Consider the following 14,766-nt stretch of genomic DNA (forward strand, 5'->3'; position numbering starts at 1 on the left):
TTTCTGTTATTTATGCTGCATGCAATAATACTATACTACTAAGAAGGAAAAAGAGAAATGCTGTGTCTCTCTCCCCTTCTGTTATCAGACTTTGAACAAAAGATGACTCCCACTGGTGTTTTATTGATAGGATGAGAGATAGGGCAGGACAGTGATTAGCAGTTATGAACATACCACAAAAAACACTGTCTAAACTAGAATGGAGAATTTCTTTGCATTCACTCTGTGACTCTTTGCAAATCAACCAGAGCCTGACCTGGATTTTTAAAGGGGTGAAATTTGTGTATTTTCTGATAACTTTCATCTGATTGGACATTTATGGTTTGCTTAAAATGAATACTTAACATCAGTAGTGAGATTCTGCTGGTTTGCACCAGTTCAATAGAACGATTCTAATTAAATGTTGAGTGTGGCAAACTTGTTAAATTTACACCTGTTATCATGGTTCTCTATGAAGTGAGTGCCTGGGCAGTTACGGGCACAACCAGTGTTACTACCTGTTCGCATCTGAATAATTGTTAAGTTATTTGAATCCCATCACTGTTCAGTATACATGCAAACTTGTTTTTGCTTGTGTATTAAATGTTATCTTTGTTTTGTTTTAGCAGAATTTTGGCTCTAATAACCTAAGGCCCTCTGACTCTCCAGCTAGGTCATCTGATAATGTTGAGGTAAAAGTTAATTCATATTTCTGTTTAAAAACATTTGGAAATTAATTTTCTATGTTTTTTCTTCAGCAGCTTAATGAAACCTATGAATGTCTGTAGGGAGGAAAGGTTCTCGCTTCCCCTTTTTATATTTCAATGTCTATGGCTAGTGGGTAGGAGCTTTATAGACCAAATTGTTTTACCTGCATCAATCTCTATGGATCATATGTACAGTAATGCATTGACTAATACATCACCCTGGATTTACATCATCTTGTCCCGAAAATGGTTTCTTTCAGTTTGACACATTTTGAGCAAATCTTGAAGGCTTCTGACCTCCTGTTCTTAGAATTTAAATATTTAGTTTTGAGAGTTGAGGGAAAGGATAAGAAAGAGTTTAGGGAATCTGCATATTTACCACTCTTTCTCCTCCATTCTCCTGAGATGGGGCATTATCAGTGGAAAAATTTACAGAGACTTGTGTCTTTAGTCTTAGAATGAATCACTGATGTGAATCTATGTAGATTAAACTAACTTGCTTTCTTGATGAAAATTTAATGATAAGGCCTACTGTTTCTTCCTTGTAAACTTCTCATTTTGACCCACTCTATATCAATTGATATCAATATCTCATATCAATTGATATCAATATCTCATATCAATTGATATCAATATCTCATATCAATTGATATCAATATCTCATATCAATTGATATCAATATCTCATATCAATTGATATCAATATCTCATATCAATTGATATCAATATCTCATATCAATTGATATCAATATCTCATATCAATATGTCAATGGATTTTAAAATCCATTCTAATAGGTACATATTTACTGTATATATCTGTAAATAAATTTCCTCTGGTTTACTTTGCAATCGTCAATTTTTTTTTTTTTTTGCTGTGGCAAGAACTTTTTTTTAGATAATGAATAGAAGTGATGAATAGTCGTTCTTTCATAATTTTATTTTACCTATTTGAATGTTCTATTTCTCTCCCTGCTTTGTGTAACAAAAATCTTGGATTAATTGTATACCAAAACTTCAAGTAATACTTGTCTATAGTTATACTTAATAATTAAAGCTATAATTAATGTAACTAAGCTGCAATTGCTCATAACTAAAACTTGTAAATATTTCAGTAGAAACAGTTTTCTACATGAATACCTCTCTTCTGTGTCAGCATCTTTAAGTATTTCTCTTACCGCATGTATTCCCCTTGTCTCCCTTGCTTCTGGTTGTGAGTTTCTGGATTTTTCTTGATGTATATTTGCAGTATTTATGACTCTGTTCCTAAGCATTAGTTATTTTTTTGGGAAGATGTCTACAAGACCTTCTCTTTTCACAAATGCTTGTTTTTGTGTTGTTGGGGTTACCTTGTTGCAATAAGAATAAATTGTCCAGCTATGTACCATATATACTCGTGTATAAGCCAAGTTTTTTTGTGAAAAAATTTGTTCCTGAAGTGGGCGGTCGGCTTATACTTGGGTCAGTTTTTGATTAGAAAATATCGGCCCTCACAATCAGTAGTCATTTTTCTAGCAGTGCTCGAGAAACCGGCATTATTGGTATGGGATATATTAAAATGCCCGAAAATGTCAAAGACGAGGCAAAGAAATCGAAACATCATTGGGTTTGATACCAGCTGGGCTAACGTCGATTTGAAAAGCCTTATGTGAGCATCAACAAGCCTCTCAAAGACGGGAATTTGTGGATGGAATGGATGAATTCTGATGATAAAGAAACCACAAAAGCCTTGAAGAAACCTGACATTGGCCTAGTATGCCAATGGGTACATGAGGCGTGGAATTCAGTTTCCACCGAAATTATCATTCGATCCTTCAAAAAGTGTTGCATCAGCAATGCGATGGACGGAACTGAAGATATCCTCTTTGAAAGTTACAATGGCGATAACAGCGTACCCATCATAGGGGCGATGCTGCACCCTATGATGATCTGATGGATTACAATGAGTTTGGAGACTCGGAAGAAAGGGATTAAAAAGTTTGAATTGTTTTCTATTGTAAACTTCCGTAGGCTATTCATTTTGCATGGAAATATATATTTTTTCTCTGAAATGCACAGATTTTTGGGGGTTGGCTTAACCACAGGTTTTCAATTTATTGCAGTTTTGGTGGTCCTGAAGTGGGGGAGGGGGGGGATCAGCTTATATATGAGTTGGCTTATACACAAGTATATATGGTATTTGCATGCTAGAATGCTGTTTCATGGCATCCTTTGGAAAATGCTAACTTTGTTATCTGATTATTTTAATCACATGAATGAGCTTATTTTTACAGATATAATGTGTGAATGCTTGACCGCTTTTGTGCTGTTTCAGTGATGGTTTAAGTGAATATCCCTTTCCTTCCCAAATTTTATTGCTTGCAGGACCTTATAACACTCAGTGACAGCTCAGCTGTTATTGACCCTCTTCCAAGTTCACCACAATTTAGTATAGCAGGTGATGAGGATGCTTCATTCAGTGATCCAAATTCTCCACAAAAGAAATCGGTAATATATAGGGTTTGTTGGTTTTGTTTAGTTAATAGTTTTTTGTTTCTTATCTCAAAGATAATAGTAATGTTAATGGTAATTATAATTATTTTTTAGACAAAGCTCTATTTACACTATGGATGCACAGTTTTCCACTTGCTGATAATTTTTCATCAATAATTTCTTTTGCGGGTATTGTTCAGTTGTATAATGTATTCAAAAGTGATTGTTATACAAATTTCAGTTGTATAACAACTGCGAATTTATAAAATTTCGAAATATAAATTTAAAAAAAAATTTTATCTAATTTTTAACAGATTTCTACATTTATTGGCTAGATAAAATTTTTGAATAGGTCAGATTGCAAGCCAGAGTTTGTGCACCCATGTTATATACAAAAATGAAGTTTTTACATATGCACATAGAACAAATGAAACATAGTCGAGCCTGCTTAAAACAAAATCAGTTATTTCAAATTTTGCATGGTTTGATAAAGTTTTTTCAACCTTTGTTAAGCATATGCATCAATTTATAATTTATAACTGTTAACATCTGTTGTTTTCAAGAGTGTTTATAATGGGATTTATTCTAATGCATAAAATTTATTGTCTAACTGCTTGTGCTAAGTGTAACAAAATAACATTTATTAGTCTGCATATTCATTCTTTTCATAAGTTCTAGCTATGTTTGCTTTATCTGTTCACGTGTTTACTGTGTCTTTCAAATTCTATCATAATTTATCTTTAGTTTTTCTTCTAACCTTGCATACATTATTTGTTGGAATATATGGCACAATAGTACCTCTCTCCCAACCTTACAAGATTAATTCCTGGAAGTTACTTATGACATGAAAACCATTTATCTTTATAATATTTTCTGCATATGAAAAAATAGGAATCTTTTCCACACACCCAAAATATTTGTATACAAAGTGAATTATAACACAAATTTTGTGTATAATAAAAATATTTTTAATACAAAATTTAAACTAAAATTAAGATATATGCTTTCATGATTTTTTTATTAGTTTACAATTTGAATTATTTTGGTCTGGTGGCCTTATTTCATGACTATTATTTTTGTTTTAGTGAAATTCTATGCTGATATTCCAGAGATTTTCTTTTTTATCATTTAGGTGAACAGCTCTGCTGGTTCCGAGCTGTATTCTACTCCCAACAATAAAAATATGCTTGATGCAAATAGTGTTCAGTCTCCCAATATGAATGCACCGCCATATATACCTCAGACAGATATTGAGAGTGAAGTAGAAGAGCCACCTACTTTGAATTTAGATGGAATATCAAAGGAGCAGTTATTAACAAGCATAGAAATATTGAAAGCCAGGCTTTGCAAGTATAAGAATAAATATGCTGAAGTAAGAATTTTTCCCCTTTGATAAAAGTTTGAAGATATGTTTTATTACAAAATATGCATTACACCAGTTTACAATTGTGATAAACATGTTCTACTTATAAACACAAATCACTTATAATATTTGGTTATATCCATATAAGAGATGTGTGAGCTGTGTGAATTTTATTATAGTGATTCAATTTAAACTTAAATGTTAAAGCATTAAACTTTTGCAATGAGATCTGTGAAGTGAAAATGTCCAAATGTTGACTACTTTAGAGCTTGTAGACTTGTCTTTTATGTTCTGACAAGAGAGCTTTCAGTTTCTTCTCTGCTTTTCACAAGGGTCTTTTAATTCTTTACTTTCTTACCACTTAACTGGCCATCTTCAGCCAAACTGAACGTTAAAGGGTTAATCTTGTGGATCAGTTATAAATGTTAAGAAAAATTGATGTAATATTATAAAGAGATGTATATTGTTGAATAACTTATGCTTTTGTCTTTATTTCTGTTTCTGCTGATTTAACTTTTTACTTCTGCCAAAACTTTACATACGGTTTGCTTATTTTAGCAGTTTCCTATGTATAAACAGGGAGTTTTTCATGAAATTTTTTATAATATAAAACATTAAATTAAGACATTATATTGGACTCATTAAAAGTTTTCAGAAAAGTGGAAACTTTCTATAGATACATGGTGAAAAGTATTAAATTTTAAAATTTAGCTCTCGTAAAGGCTTCTGATGCATATTTCAAAATGCTTACATTTTAACAATTCTGTGCTCAGATAGCAAAATGTTATGTGCGTCACTTTTCCCAAAAAATTGAGTTCACATTCTGGAGTCTCGTTTGTCTAAATTTTTAAAGGGGACAAAATTTCATCTTTCTCTTTCAGTTTATGAAGAAACAATGAGGGCAAATTCTAATAAGTCAAAAAGTCATAATATCCCATTTTGGAAAAAAATATTTACAAATTGTCATCATGAAATTTTGAAATAGTGACAACATTTTGCTATCTTAGCACAGAATTTTCCCTCAGTTTTTCTTTGCTCAATGAAGAAATTTGCTTTCTGATCAACTATTGTTTTTAATAGTCATTTAATTAGAAATTAAATAGAGTGTTACAAAAATGGGGGAAAAAATTATTTCAATTTATGACGTAGTACATTAGTACATTGGGTGTTCAGTTCGTAAAAAATTATCATAGTCATGATATCAATTAATTTTCATATTTGATTCTTGGTCATTCAAACCTGGAGATTTGCACTCATTGTTTTTTTTATGGAAAAAATTCACTTTGATATTAATAGGAATAACATATTTTTGATACTGATATTCTTTTATCCTATGATTTTGGTAATTCCAGTTTATATTTATTTTTTCTAAGATGTCTAAATAATGAAGCAATTTCATTTATTTAGGTTGTTAAAGCATATAAGGTTATGAATGAAGATAAGAAGAAACTTGAGGTATGAATATTTCATGTACATTATTTTATTTTCTAAAGCAAAGCATAAAAATATAGTAGCATAAAATGGATCTAGCTGGCTAGTTTTTCTTTGCATGTTGTTTATGTGAGCTTAAAAATGTTGCTCTTTCTGTTAAAACTTGCAAAACTGTTATCAACAGATTGTTTGCCTAATATTTTCAGTTGAAAATGCAGTAGTAGTTGCAAGAAAAATAACATGATAGAGTACCAAGTGATTTTGATTGAAATTTATAGTTATTGATACTTGTTTTTTTTCATGACAATTTTTTATTTGATAATTTCTCCACTTTAATAGTTAAAAATGTTTGCTAGTCATTGCTATCTATTGTTTTTAGTGGGAAAAAGCTTTATGATTTGAAAAAAATGAATTTTTTTAAATTAGTTATGATTGTTAATTTCACACAAATGTATGCATTGTTTCTTATGTGAAAAATTATGTTGTGTTTTTAATAGCTTTACAGATTTGAAATAAAAGGATTTTTTTAATTAGACATCCAACAAATGATATTCAGACAGGATTAAAAGAGTCTGAAATGTATCTTTTTAAGTAGATCTCGGTCTTATTAGTCATAATTTGCATAAAATGACCCTTGTGTGACAAATGATCAAATGTTAAAATTTTTTCTATAGATTTTATTTGTAAATTATACTGTTAAATTTTTGTTGTGTAAAATTATTCGTGATTGCAGGAATACTCAACTGGTTATTTATTCAGAGTTTCAATTACCAATTCTACTTTAAAAGTCAAAATTTAAAAAAAAAACTTCATTAAAAGTTTTTCTTATGCAATAGCAAAAGTATAAAATATTTCCTGGTTATTAAGGGGGTTGAAACAACTGATTGCATGATGAGGTTTAAAAAAACAAATTAACAATTTCCATGTTTGCTGCATCACATTAATTCAATTTTGTGGTTTTTCTATTACTAATTGGGGAAAAAACTTTTTTACACTAATGACAAATTTTGCATGCTTTTTTCATCTTTTTTTCTGTAATCGCATGTCTTTTAATAACTCTTCCAAGTTGTGACTTCCTGATGAATGCATTGTGTTATGTATATAGCATGCTCTCACTGAAAATCAAGATAAAAGTCTGCGTCGAATAGCAGAACTCAGAGAGCAGTGCCAGCTCGAACAGAAAGCAAAAGCTCATCTTGAAGAGAATTTAAGACTTATTCTTGAAGAGAAAGACTCAAGAATATCTGTTCTGGAAACACAGGTGAAAAAGCACCTTTCCACTTCTAAGGGTGCTGGGCATTTAATTTTGTTATTCTGGGTATTGAATCAGAAATTTAAATATGTATGTGTGTTGGAAAAACTGGGTAATAAAGTCTTGTTTTAAAATACATATGAGGAATTATTTGAATCTCATTATTCAAGACAGTATATACATGTTAAAGTGTTCATTCTATTCTAATATATCAATCAATGTCAACGACTTTGTCTATTTATGAGTTATAAATTATATTTAAAATAAGATTTATTACATATTTTTATGATTACACCTGTTTATTTATTGGACTACTTTTACTTATTTAGTGCTGCAGATTGTAAATAAGTAGCTTTATCTACAGAAGTGTTCAGGATCAGATTAAAATGATTTGAGTAATTCAGGCTCAACATTGTCTTTTGGCAATTGTGATTACCAATTTATCATTACAGACATATTAGTTCTTCATGCATGTAAATTTAGTTACATACTAATATATTTGCATGTATATTATTTTCTATAGATGTCTGAATGCATAAATAGGGGAGAGTGTTACAATAATAAAATTGCATGCAGTATAATTATGTGGGTGGACAAAATTTCTCAACAGGGTGAAAACCTCATTTGCATCGGAAAATAAACATGACAGTCACATGGAATCGCAATGCTATTCCATTTCTTAAAATAGGCAATTGTTACGTGTGAGAGTATTGAATTACCAATTTTCAAATTCTTTAATTTGATTGAGAGAGTTTTACGAGAAGTGCAGTTGCTCTGTTCAAGGTGGATTCAAGAGTGCTAATCAAAGAATCATTAGCCATAAAATGAATCCCAGAGTGTTAGATGCTATTTAAAAAAGTCACTTCAGTGTGGCCACCAGAAAATATTCTGAAAAAATGTTTTGTGCTGTCAAAATGCAGCAAGATTGTCGCATTAATCTAGAGACACACAGATTGTTTAGTTACTCGGTGGTTTCTGGGATGCATGTGACAGCATATCTATAGAGGTTGATGATTGAGTTGGTACAAATGTTTTCAATTAAGTTCAGGTGTGAAAAATTAGTGGGCCATAGAAATATTTGAAAGTCTTAGTCATGCTCTTTCTCTAATTTTCAGACATTTCAGAGCAAAATGGTATCATGTTACTGTTCGTGAAAATCCCATTCACCTCATGAGAGACAAACATTAATTTATGTGTGAATTGGATACCCTCTCAGTTTGGCGGTTGATCATTTTTGATATTTTAAATTGATAAAAGAGGTGAATAGGCATTGGTATAGATTTTTCCACCTGCATTTTGTATTGTTGTATATTTATTCGAATTTTATTAACACTTGTATGGTAGACATTACTATCAGTACATGAACTCAGTACTCCTCACATTTGTGATTCTTAGAGGTTAACCTTATTGATTATTCAGAATGATGGCTTGTTGAGAATTCTATGTTATATTATGCTTTTCTTTTTCAGATCAACCTTTTAAAGGAAGGCCAGTCTTCCAACCCTCCCAGTGAAACTGAGTCAGTAGACCAAAACTCTTTTCCTTGCACTCCAGAGAATGCTTCAATGCAAAAAAAAGTACTTTGTTTTTATTATTATTCTGTTGAATTAAACAAAAATGTATGTTAATCTTTTCTACTGTTTTTAAAGAAAAACCCTTTTTACCAATTTTGTGCAGGTGATAATGCGCTTCACCCCTTCCGAAATCTAAGCATTAAAAAAAAAAGAAACCAAGGAAGAGAAAAATACCCCATCTTTTTTCATTATTTATAATGTGCGCGTATTCTTTCTCGGGAGGGAGAAAACATTGTTTCAAGCACAGCCTCTCTTTTTTTTCCTGTTACCAAAAAAAGAACAAAAGCCTGCTTTGCCCACTGGCAGTTGATCTGACAGGTTGTGGGGTTGGAAAATATGCTTGAATGGGAAAAAAAAACAATGTAGTAGCTGGGTTCATCATTTCCGAAATAAGAGGTATTTTAAAAAAACCCAGATATCTCATGATTGCTAAAATACAAAGCATAGGCGAGATATCTCGCTAATGCCACTGAGAAGTTTAACCCTCTCAGCAGCATTAAACAAAGAAAAAATAATTTTTGTTAGGAAGTAATAAAATCATTTTTTTCTGGTCACTACTTTGAAAACCATCACATCTCAAAAGGAAAAATGTAGAAACATGACTGTTAGGGCATGAGCATTGTAATGGCAACTTTCCATGATTTTGCAAGGATGCAGGATCAGCATGTATTAGTACTTCAACAGATGAAAGATGGCATTTTCAATGTCGACAAGGCAACATCACTGTGATACCAGAGATTTTGTTGTACTTGACAGCTACACATCATTGGCAGTGTGATGTAGATGTTCTGATTGACTATTAATACTTTACCATGCATGCATCTCATACATGTCCTTCTGCAGAATTTATTCTGATCAACTACATAGAAAGTTCATAGGATGATACGCTTGTATCTTGGGCGTTAGTGCTGTCTGTGTGACTGTGTGGCTTATATAAGCATGTAAGTCAATATGATGCTGTATGTGTAAGTTTTTTTTTTTTGGTACATCCTTAGCTATTCCTAGTGCATATGATATGCATTGTTCATATTTTCAGAGATAATGAAACAATTTTATACAGTAATGCAAATTTTAGTTTCTCCTTTTGACACATATTATTATTAATTAGTCAGCAATAATACATTACTCTGTAAATAAGCTAAATATATTGATTTTTTTAGAAAATTTATCTTTTTATCTGGTTTTTATTCAAAGATACAAAAATTGCAGTCACTCTTGAAAGACTGCAAAACAACTATTTTCACAAAGACTGAACAAATCACAGAGCTTTCAAGGGAAAAAGAGATGCTTAGCCAGAAGATTGTGGCTCAGTCTAAAGCCTGTGAAGAGTTTGAGGTACAGATTGAATGTTTTTTTTTTTTAATAGAAGTTAAAATTGTATGTAACAGTAAATTTTTTTAGAAAACATAAATTGGATGAATTATGAAGAAACTTTTTCATTCAAAGAAGAAACTTATGTAGAAACGTAACTGATTATTATATGATGCTTATGGGACAAATTTCATGCAGTTCATTAGAGACAATCAATTTGAAATGATATTTGCTTATGCTTCTAGGAAAAAGAAGGACATATTCGCATGGAATATGATAAAGTCCTAGAAGGTATGAAAAATCGTCTAACAGATTTGGAGCAACAACAAGAAGACAGCATAATGTCAATGGCAGAGACTAAAAAGAATATGCATGAAGAACTGGAACTCAAAGAACGGCAACTAGTCAAAATGAAAGAAGAAATTCGCCAACTGCAATCTGCAGGTAATATATTGCCAGTTTTTTTTATTTTTCCATTTATCGTCTTGACATTTTTTCCCCAGAATCTTTGAGAAGGAATTTTGAAAACCCTATGAAAAACCTTCATGAACTTTTAGAAGCATTGAGTAAATAAATAATAAACCTTTGTATTACATCAAAAAGTGTTTGTTTCATTTTAAATGTTTGTCTAAGAATTGCCATTATCAAATTAAACATTTTGAATACCTTTTAAGAGAATGTATAAAACCATTTGTTGTCATTTTTTTAAACAATTTTCAATTTCTCAAGTTCTGTACATATTTAAAAATAGCCTTTTATTGAAACCCCATTTAGTGAACATTTGTTCCTTCACAGTTGAACAAGAAAAAAATATCAATGTAGAATTGAAAAGGCAGAATGAAGAAAAGGTTCATGAACTTTTGACTCGGGTAGAAACAACAGAGCAAGTAATGGAGGAAGGGAAACAGAGCTTAGTTAAGGAATTATCTAGAGCTAAAGCTGAAGCTATAGCACTGATTCAGGTATGTTTTATGAATTATTTCCTTATGAGTTACCGATAATATTTTCAGAGCCATCATTTAAAAGGAGACATTTTTTGTTTTGAAGAACCAGTGTATTATTCAGATGCCGTCAGTACTCAGAATCAGTTCTGATTTGTTATCAGTTATGATTATGAAACAGAAGGAATTCACCATTTTCTTAATCTTTTAGTTATATTATTCACACCACCTGTCATTTTGATCAAGAGTTACAAAATGCACCATGCATTACTTATTTTCGCAATTACATGTTGAATTAAAATCTGGATTACATGTTATCAGAAAAAAAAAGAAATTCATACGAGTTGCATTAGCAGTGATTCTCAGAAAATGTGTTAATGGTATTGGAGTTTTTTCTTTTAACTGCATTTTTAAAATATATTTTTGTGTTTTTTGATTTTATTGATGGTTTTTTAGATTTTTTTTATTCCATCCAGACTTTTTTTAGATTCATTTTTATATTTATAGCAAGAAAATGCAAAAAAAGTGACAGCTATAGAAGAAGAGTGGTCAGAAAAATTGAAAAGTTTAGAATCAGATCTTGCTGAAAATTTCAAGAATAAGGTAATAAGGGAACTTTGTGAGGGTAAAACAATGTCATGAAATTTTAATCTGAATTCTGATAAGTATAATTATATATATGATAATGAAGTCTAGTGCACTCACCTGGAAAGTAAGAGAATGGGGGTTTGATTCTCTGTAAGGGCAGTTGAATTTTCTATCTTTCCTAAATTTATCTTCACATCAGCCAGCTTTTGAAAAACCTTTATACGTATCAAATATTTACTTTTCAATCTGACATGCATTTTTCCTCCTCAAAAATCTAAGTTGTTTATATATCTGGGGTGTGTATTAGAATTGATGGCAAATACAAGCATTGAGGGACCTTTTTTTTCACAGCTAAGAAATAAAGTGCACATTGGATTCAAGTGTCAGTATGATATTTTAATGCTAGAAATGGGTATATCTTATAAAATCATTAAAACAATTTTCCAGCACAGTTTTATTATTTCATAGTTACTGAAAATATTTAGTAGTAGACAGCCAGACAGAATTTTATTGTGAGGCTGTCACCCTTTTATTTAGCAAGTAATAAAGTGAGTTGATTGCTTTCATTGGAGCTCCCCCTCCTCACCCTTCATTTAGTTTATTAGTATTATTAAATTATGGTTGCACTTGCTTTTAAATTTAAATATTGTTATTATCACGCTGTGAGGCTCTTGATTCTATAGTTGGTTTTTCCAATAGAAACACTTACATAATCACTAGATTTTGTTTGGTATATAAGACTGAACTCACTAATTTAATTTTTATTTAAAAAAAAATCAATGAGAAATATCAATGTTATTTGCAGGAAGAAGAAATTTTTGATCAGCTGAGCTCAAGAGAAAATGAGATACAAAGTTTGAATGCAGAGTTGAGTAATGTGAAGACTCAGCTTAAAAATTTCGAAGAACGAGAAATGAATTATGACTGTAATGTCAAGGAATTAAAAAGTGAAGTATGTTAGCTTTTTTCCCCTTCTGCTGCATGAATAAAAGCTGTTTATAAATGAATCTCAATGCTTTTTTTTAATCAAGTAACACACTAACTTATACACAGGTGTATTTTTTTCAAGTTTTGAACAAACTATTTACTGATAAAAATTGTTTTTTCGGGTTCGAAGACCGTCGTCCGTTTGAGTTTGTTCTCAACGTTTCCCCAACACTAGTGGTTGGCATCTTCAGGAGAATTGATAAACTGGATCAAAGTCAAGTTTTCCGGAGTCTCAGGTTGTATTTATGCACATAAGTGGCTTGAACTACACTATTGTTTTGTGATTGGTCAGTTGATTCTATGGCTGGTAGCGTATTGTAAACAGTTGTTATGCTGGTTGTTATGCTGGGCCATAGAATCAACTGACCAATCACAAAACAATAGTGTAGTTCAAGCCACTTATGTGCATAAATACAACCTGAGACTCCGGAAAACTTGACTTTGATCCAGTTTATCAATTCTCCTGAAGATGCCAACCACTAGTGTTGGGGAAACGTTGAGAACAAACTCAAACGGACGACGGTCTTCGAACCCGAAAAAACAATTTTTATCAAATGATGGCCGCGAAAACCTTATAAACTATTTAAACTATTTACTACTTCACTAATATTTTTTTACTTCCAAAATTAATACTAATTCCACCAGTTTATTCCTAACAAAAAAGAAACTTAATGAAATTGGAAAAATGCAAATTGAATTATAATAGAATACTTTTTAGGAATAAATTGTCCTCTAATTTTTCTGAAATTTTTTGATTGGTGTAGGCCATCCAACTGGATCACATAAAGGACAGGTGGGTCTGGTTGGTATTCTAGGCTCTGAATTTACGCCTTCCTTTGACTGGCATTGCAGAAAGGGAGCGAGCATGCATGCGTTCTCTGAGTAGCAGAGAACATTTTTGTTTCTATTTGTTGTCTTGTGTCTTTCTAATAATTTTGCTAGAAAGTGTTAGTGTCACATTTTTGTTGATGAATTAATATTATCTGAAGATGAGAATAATAAATATAAATCACATATTCATGTAGAATATTATTTAAGTTTGAAAACCGAACTCAACCTCGACATATTACTAAAATGTGATTTCTGCTGCACTGGTTGGGTCAGAAGAACATTATTGGAAATCTTCAGATTGTGTTTTTCATTTATGCGCTTGGGTGTGATATCGAGAATGTATTTCCACAATAATAATAAACATTTAGCAAATTGTTTTAGAAACAACATTTATGAATCAATGAGAAGCTAAACCATATTAAATGGTAAAACTGTGTTACTTCTAATGTTACATAGAAGAAAAGTTGTTATAGAATCAAATAGTAAAAATTTCAATAAAAACATATTAAATATCTTTAAAACTGTAACATGATCTCAGAATTATACGTTGTCAACATGAATAAGTACGGCAGGGGTTACATATACTGAGCTGAGCCGAGTGTTTATTCAGTGTACGACAGAAGGCTTGAAGTGATGTCACTCTCTTTGCCGGATCTTTTAGAGACATGTGACACCAGAGTCCTAATTTAATTTATCAATTTTTGTATATCGACTAGTCACTAATGCACATGCACTCTTAGAATGGACACTCAGAAGTGATGTCAGTAGGTCGAATAAATGTCAGGCTCGTACACTTATCCACAGCAAATAAGTTACCACTACATTAGAAAAAGTTCAATCCCAGACATTTTCTTACATAAATGCTGGTGCAGCTTTTTCAACACTTCTGAGCACAATTATGGTCTGCCACAATAATGGGCAATTTACTACCATTTGATTTCTTTTCACAGGGTAAGTTGCATCAAGGTATCTGTGTACCTAACAGTATACATACACATATAGGGTTACCAGACGTTATTTTTGTCATTTCAAGCATCCTCTTATGTTTTAGAAAATTTGCCCTTTTGTCTTCCTTTTTCAGATATCTGGAATTATATTCCTTTTTTGTGGGGGAAATTTTTTTTTATGCCGAAACATGTCTTGTTTTCCCCTCACACATTTCTACACACTTTGACCAACTGCTCATGAAATTCTCAGAATACAAGAACCAAACTTTCCTCCAAGAAGGGCAGATGTTATTTTAACTATGGCCCAGTTTTTCTTAGGGTAGAAAGAACAAAACCACAAAATCCATTTTAAAAGAATACCATTATTTGCTTACCAACCGCTAATGC

At 31.5% G+C, this 14,766-nt stretch overlaps 1 protein-coding gene across 15 annotated transcripts in view; it reads left to right on the forward strand.

Annotated features, from left to right (window-relative positions):
• LOC149078820 (uncharacterized) overlaps positions 1–14,766 on the forward strand; it is a 42,905-nt gene that overhangs the window by 2,168 nt on the left and 25,971 nt on the right. For 2 of the 15 annotated variants that reach the window (XM_089240953.1, XM_089240961.1), the window contains exons 2-12: positions 606–671; positions 3,047–3,169; positions 4,287–4,526; positions 5,925–5,972; positions 7,054–7,209; positions 8,670–8,777; positions 9,969–10,109; positions 10,331–10,529; positions 10,881–11,047; positions 11,534–11,629; positions 12,420–12,566. In XM_089240953.1, coding sequence (XP_089097079.1) covers positions 606–671; positions 3,047–3,169; positions 4,287–4,526; positions 5,925–5,972; positions 7,054–7,209; positions 8,670–8,777; positions 9,969–10,109; positions 10,331–10,529; positions 10,881–11,047; positions 11,534–11,629; positions 12,420–12,566 — 1,491 coding nt within the window. The remainder of the gene's footprint in view (positions 1–605; positions 672–3,046; positions 3,170–4,286; positions 4,527–5,924; positions 5,973–7,053; positions 7,210–8,669; positions 8,778–9,968; positions 10,110–10,330; positions 10,530–10,880; positions 11,048–11,533; positions 11,630–12,419; positions 12,567–14,766) is intronic. The other 13 variants (XM_089240954.1, XM_089240962.1, XM_089240956.1 and 10 more) reach the window with 7 other exon arrangements.

This window comes from Pholcus phalangioides, unplaced genomic scaffold (assembly GCF_987345545.1).
Source record: "Pholcus phalangioides strain wild (caught in Gottingen) unplaced genomic scaffold, Ppha-v1.0 ptg000013l_1, whole genome shotgun sequence".
In the NCBI taxonomy this organism is placed as follows: domain Eukaryota; kingdom Metazoa; phylum Arthropoda; class Arachnida; order Araneae; family Pholcidae; genus Pholcus; species Pholcus phalangioides.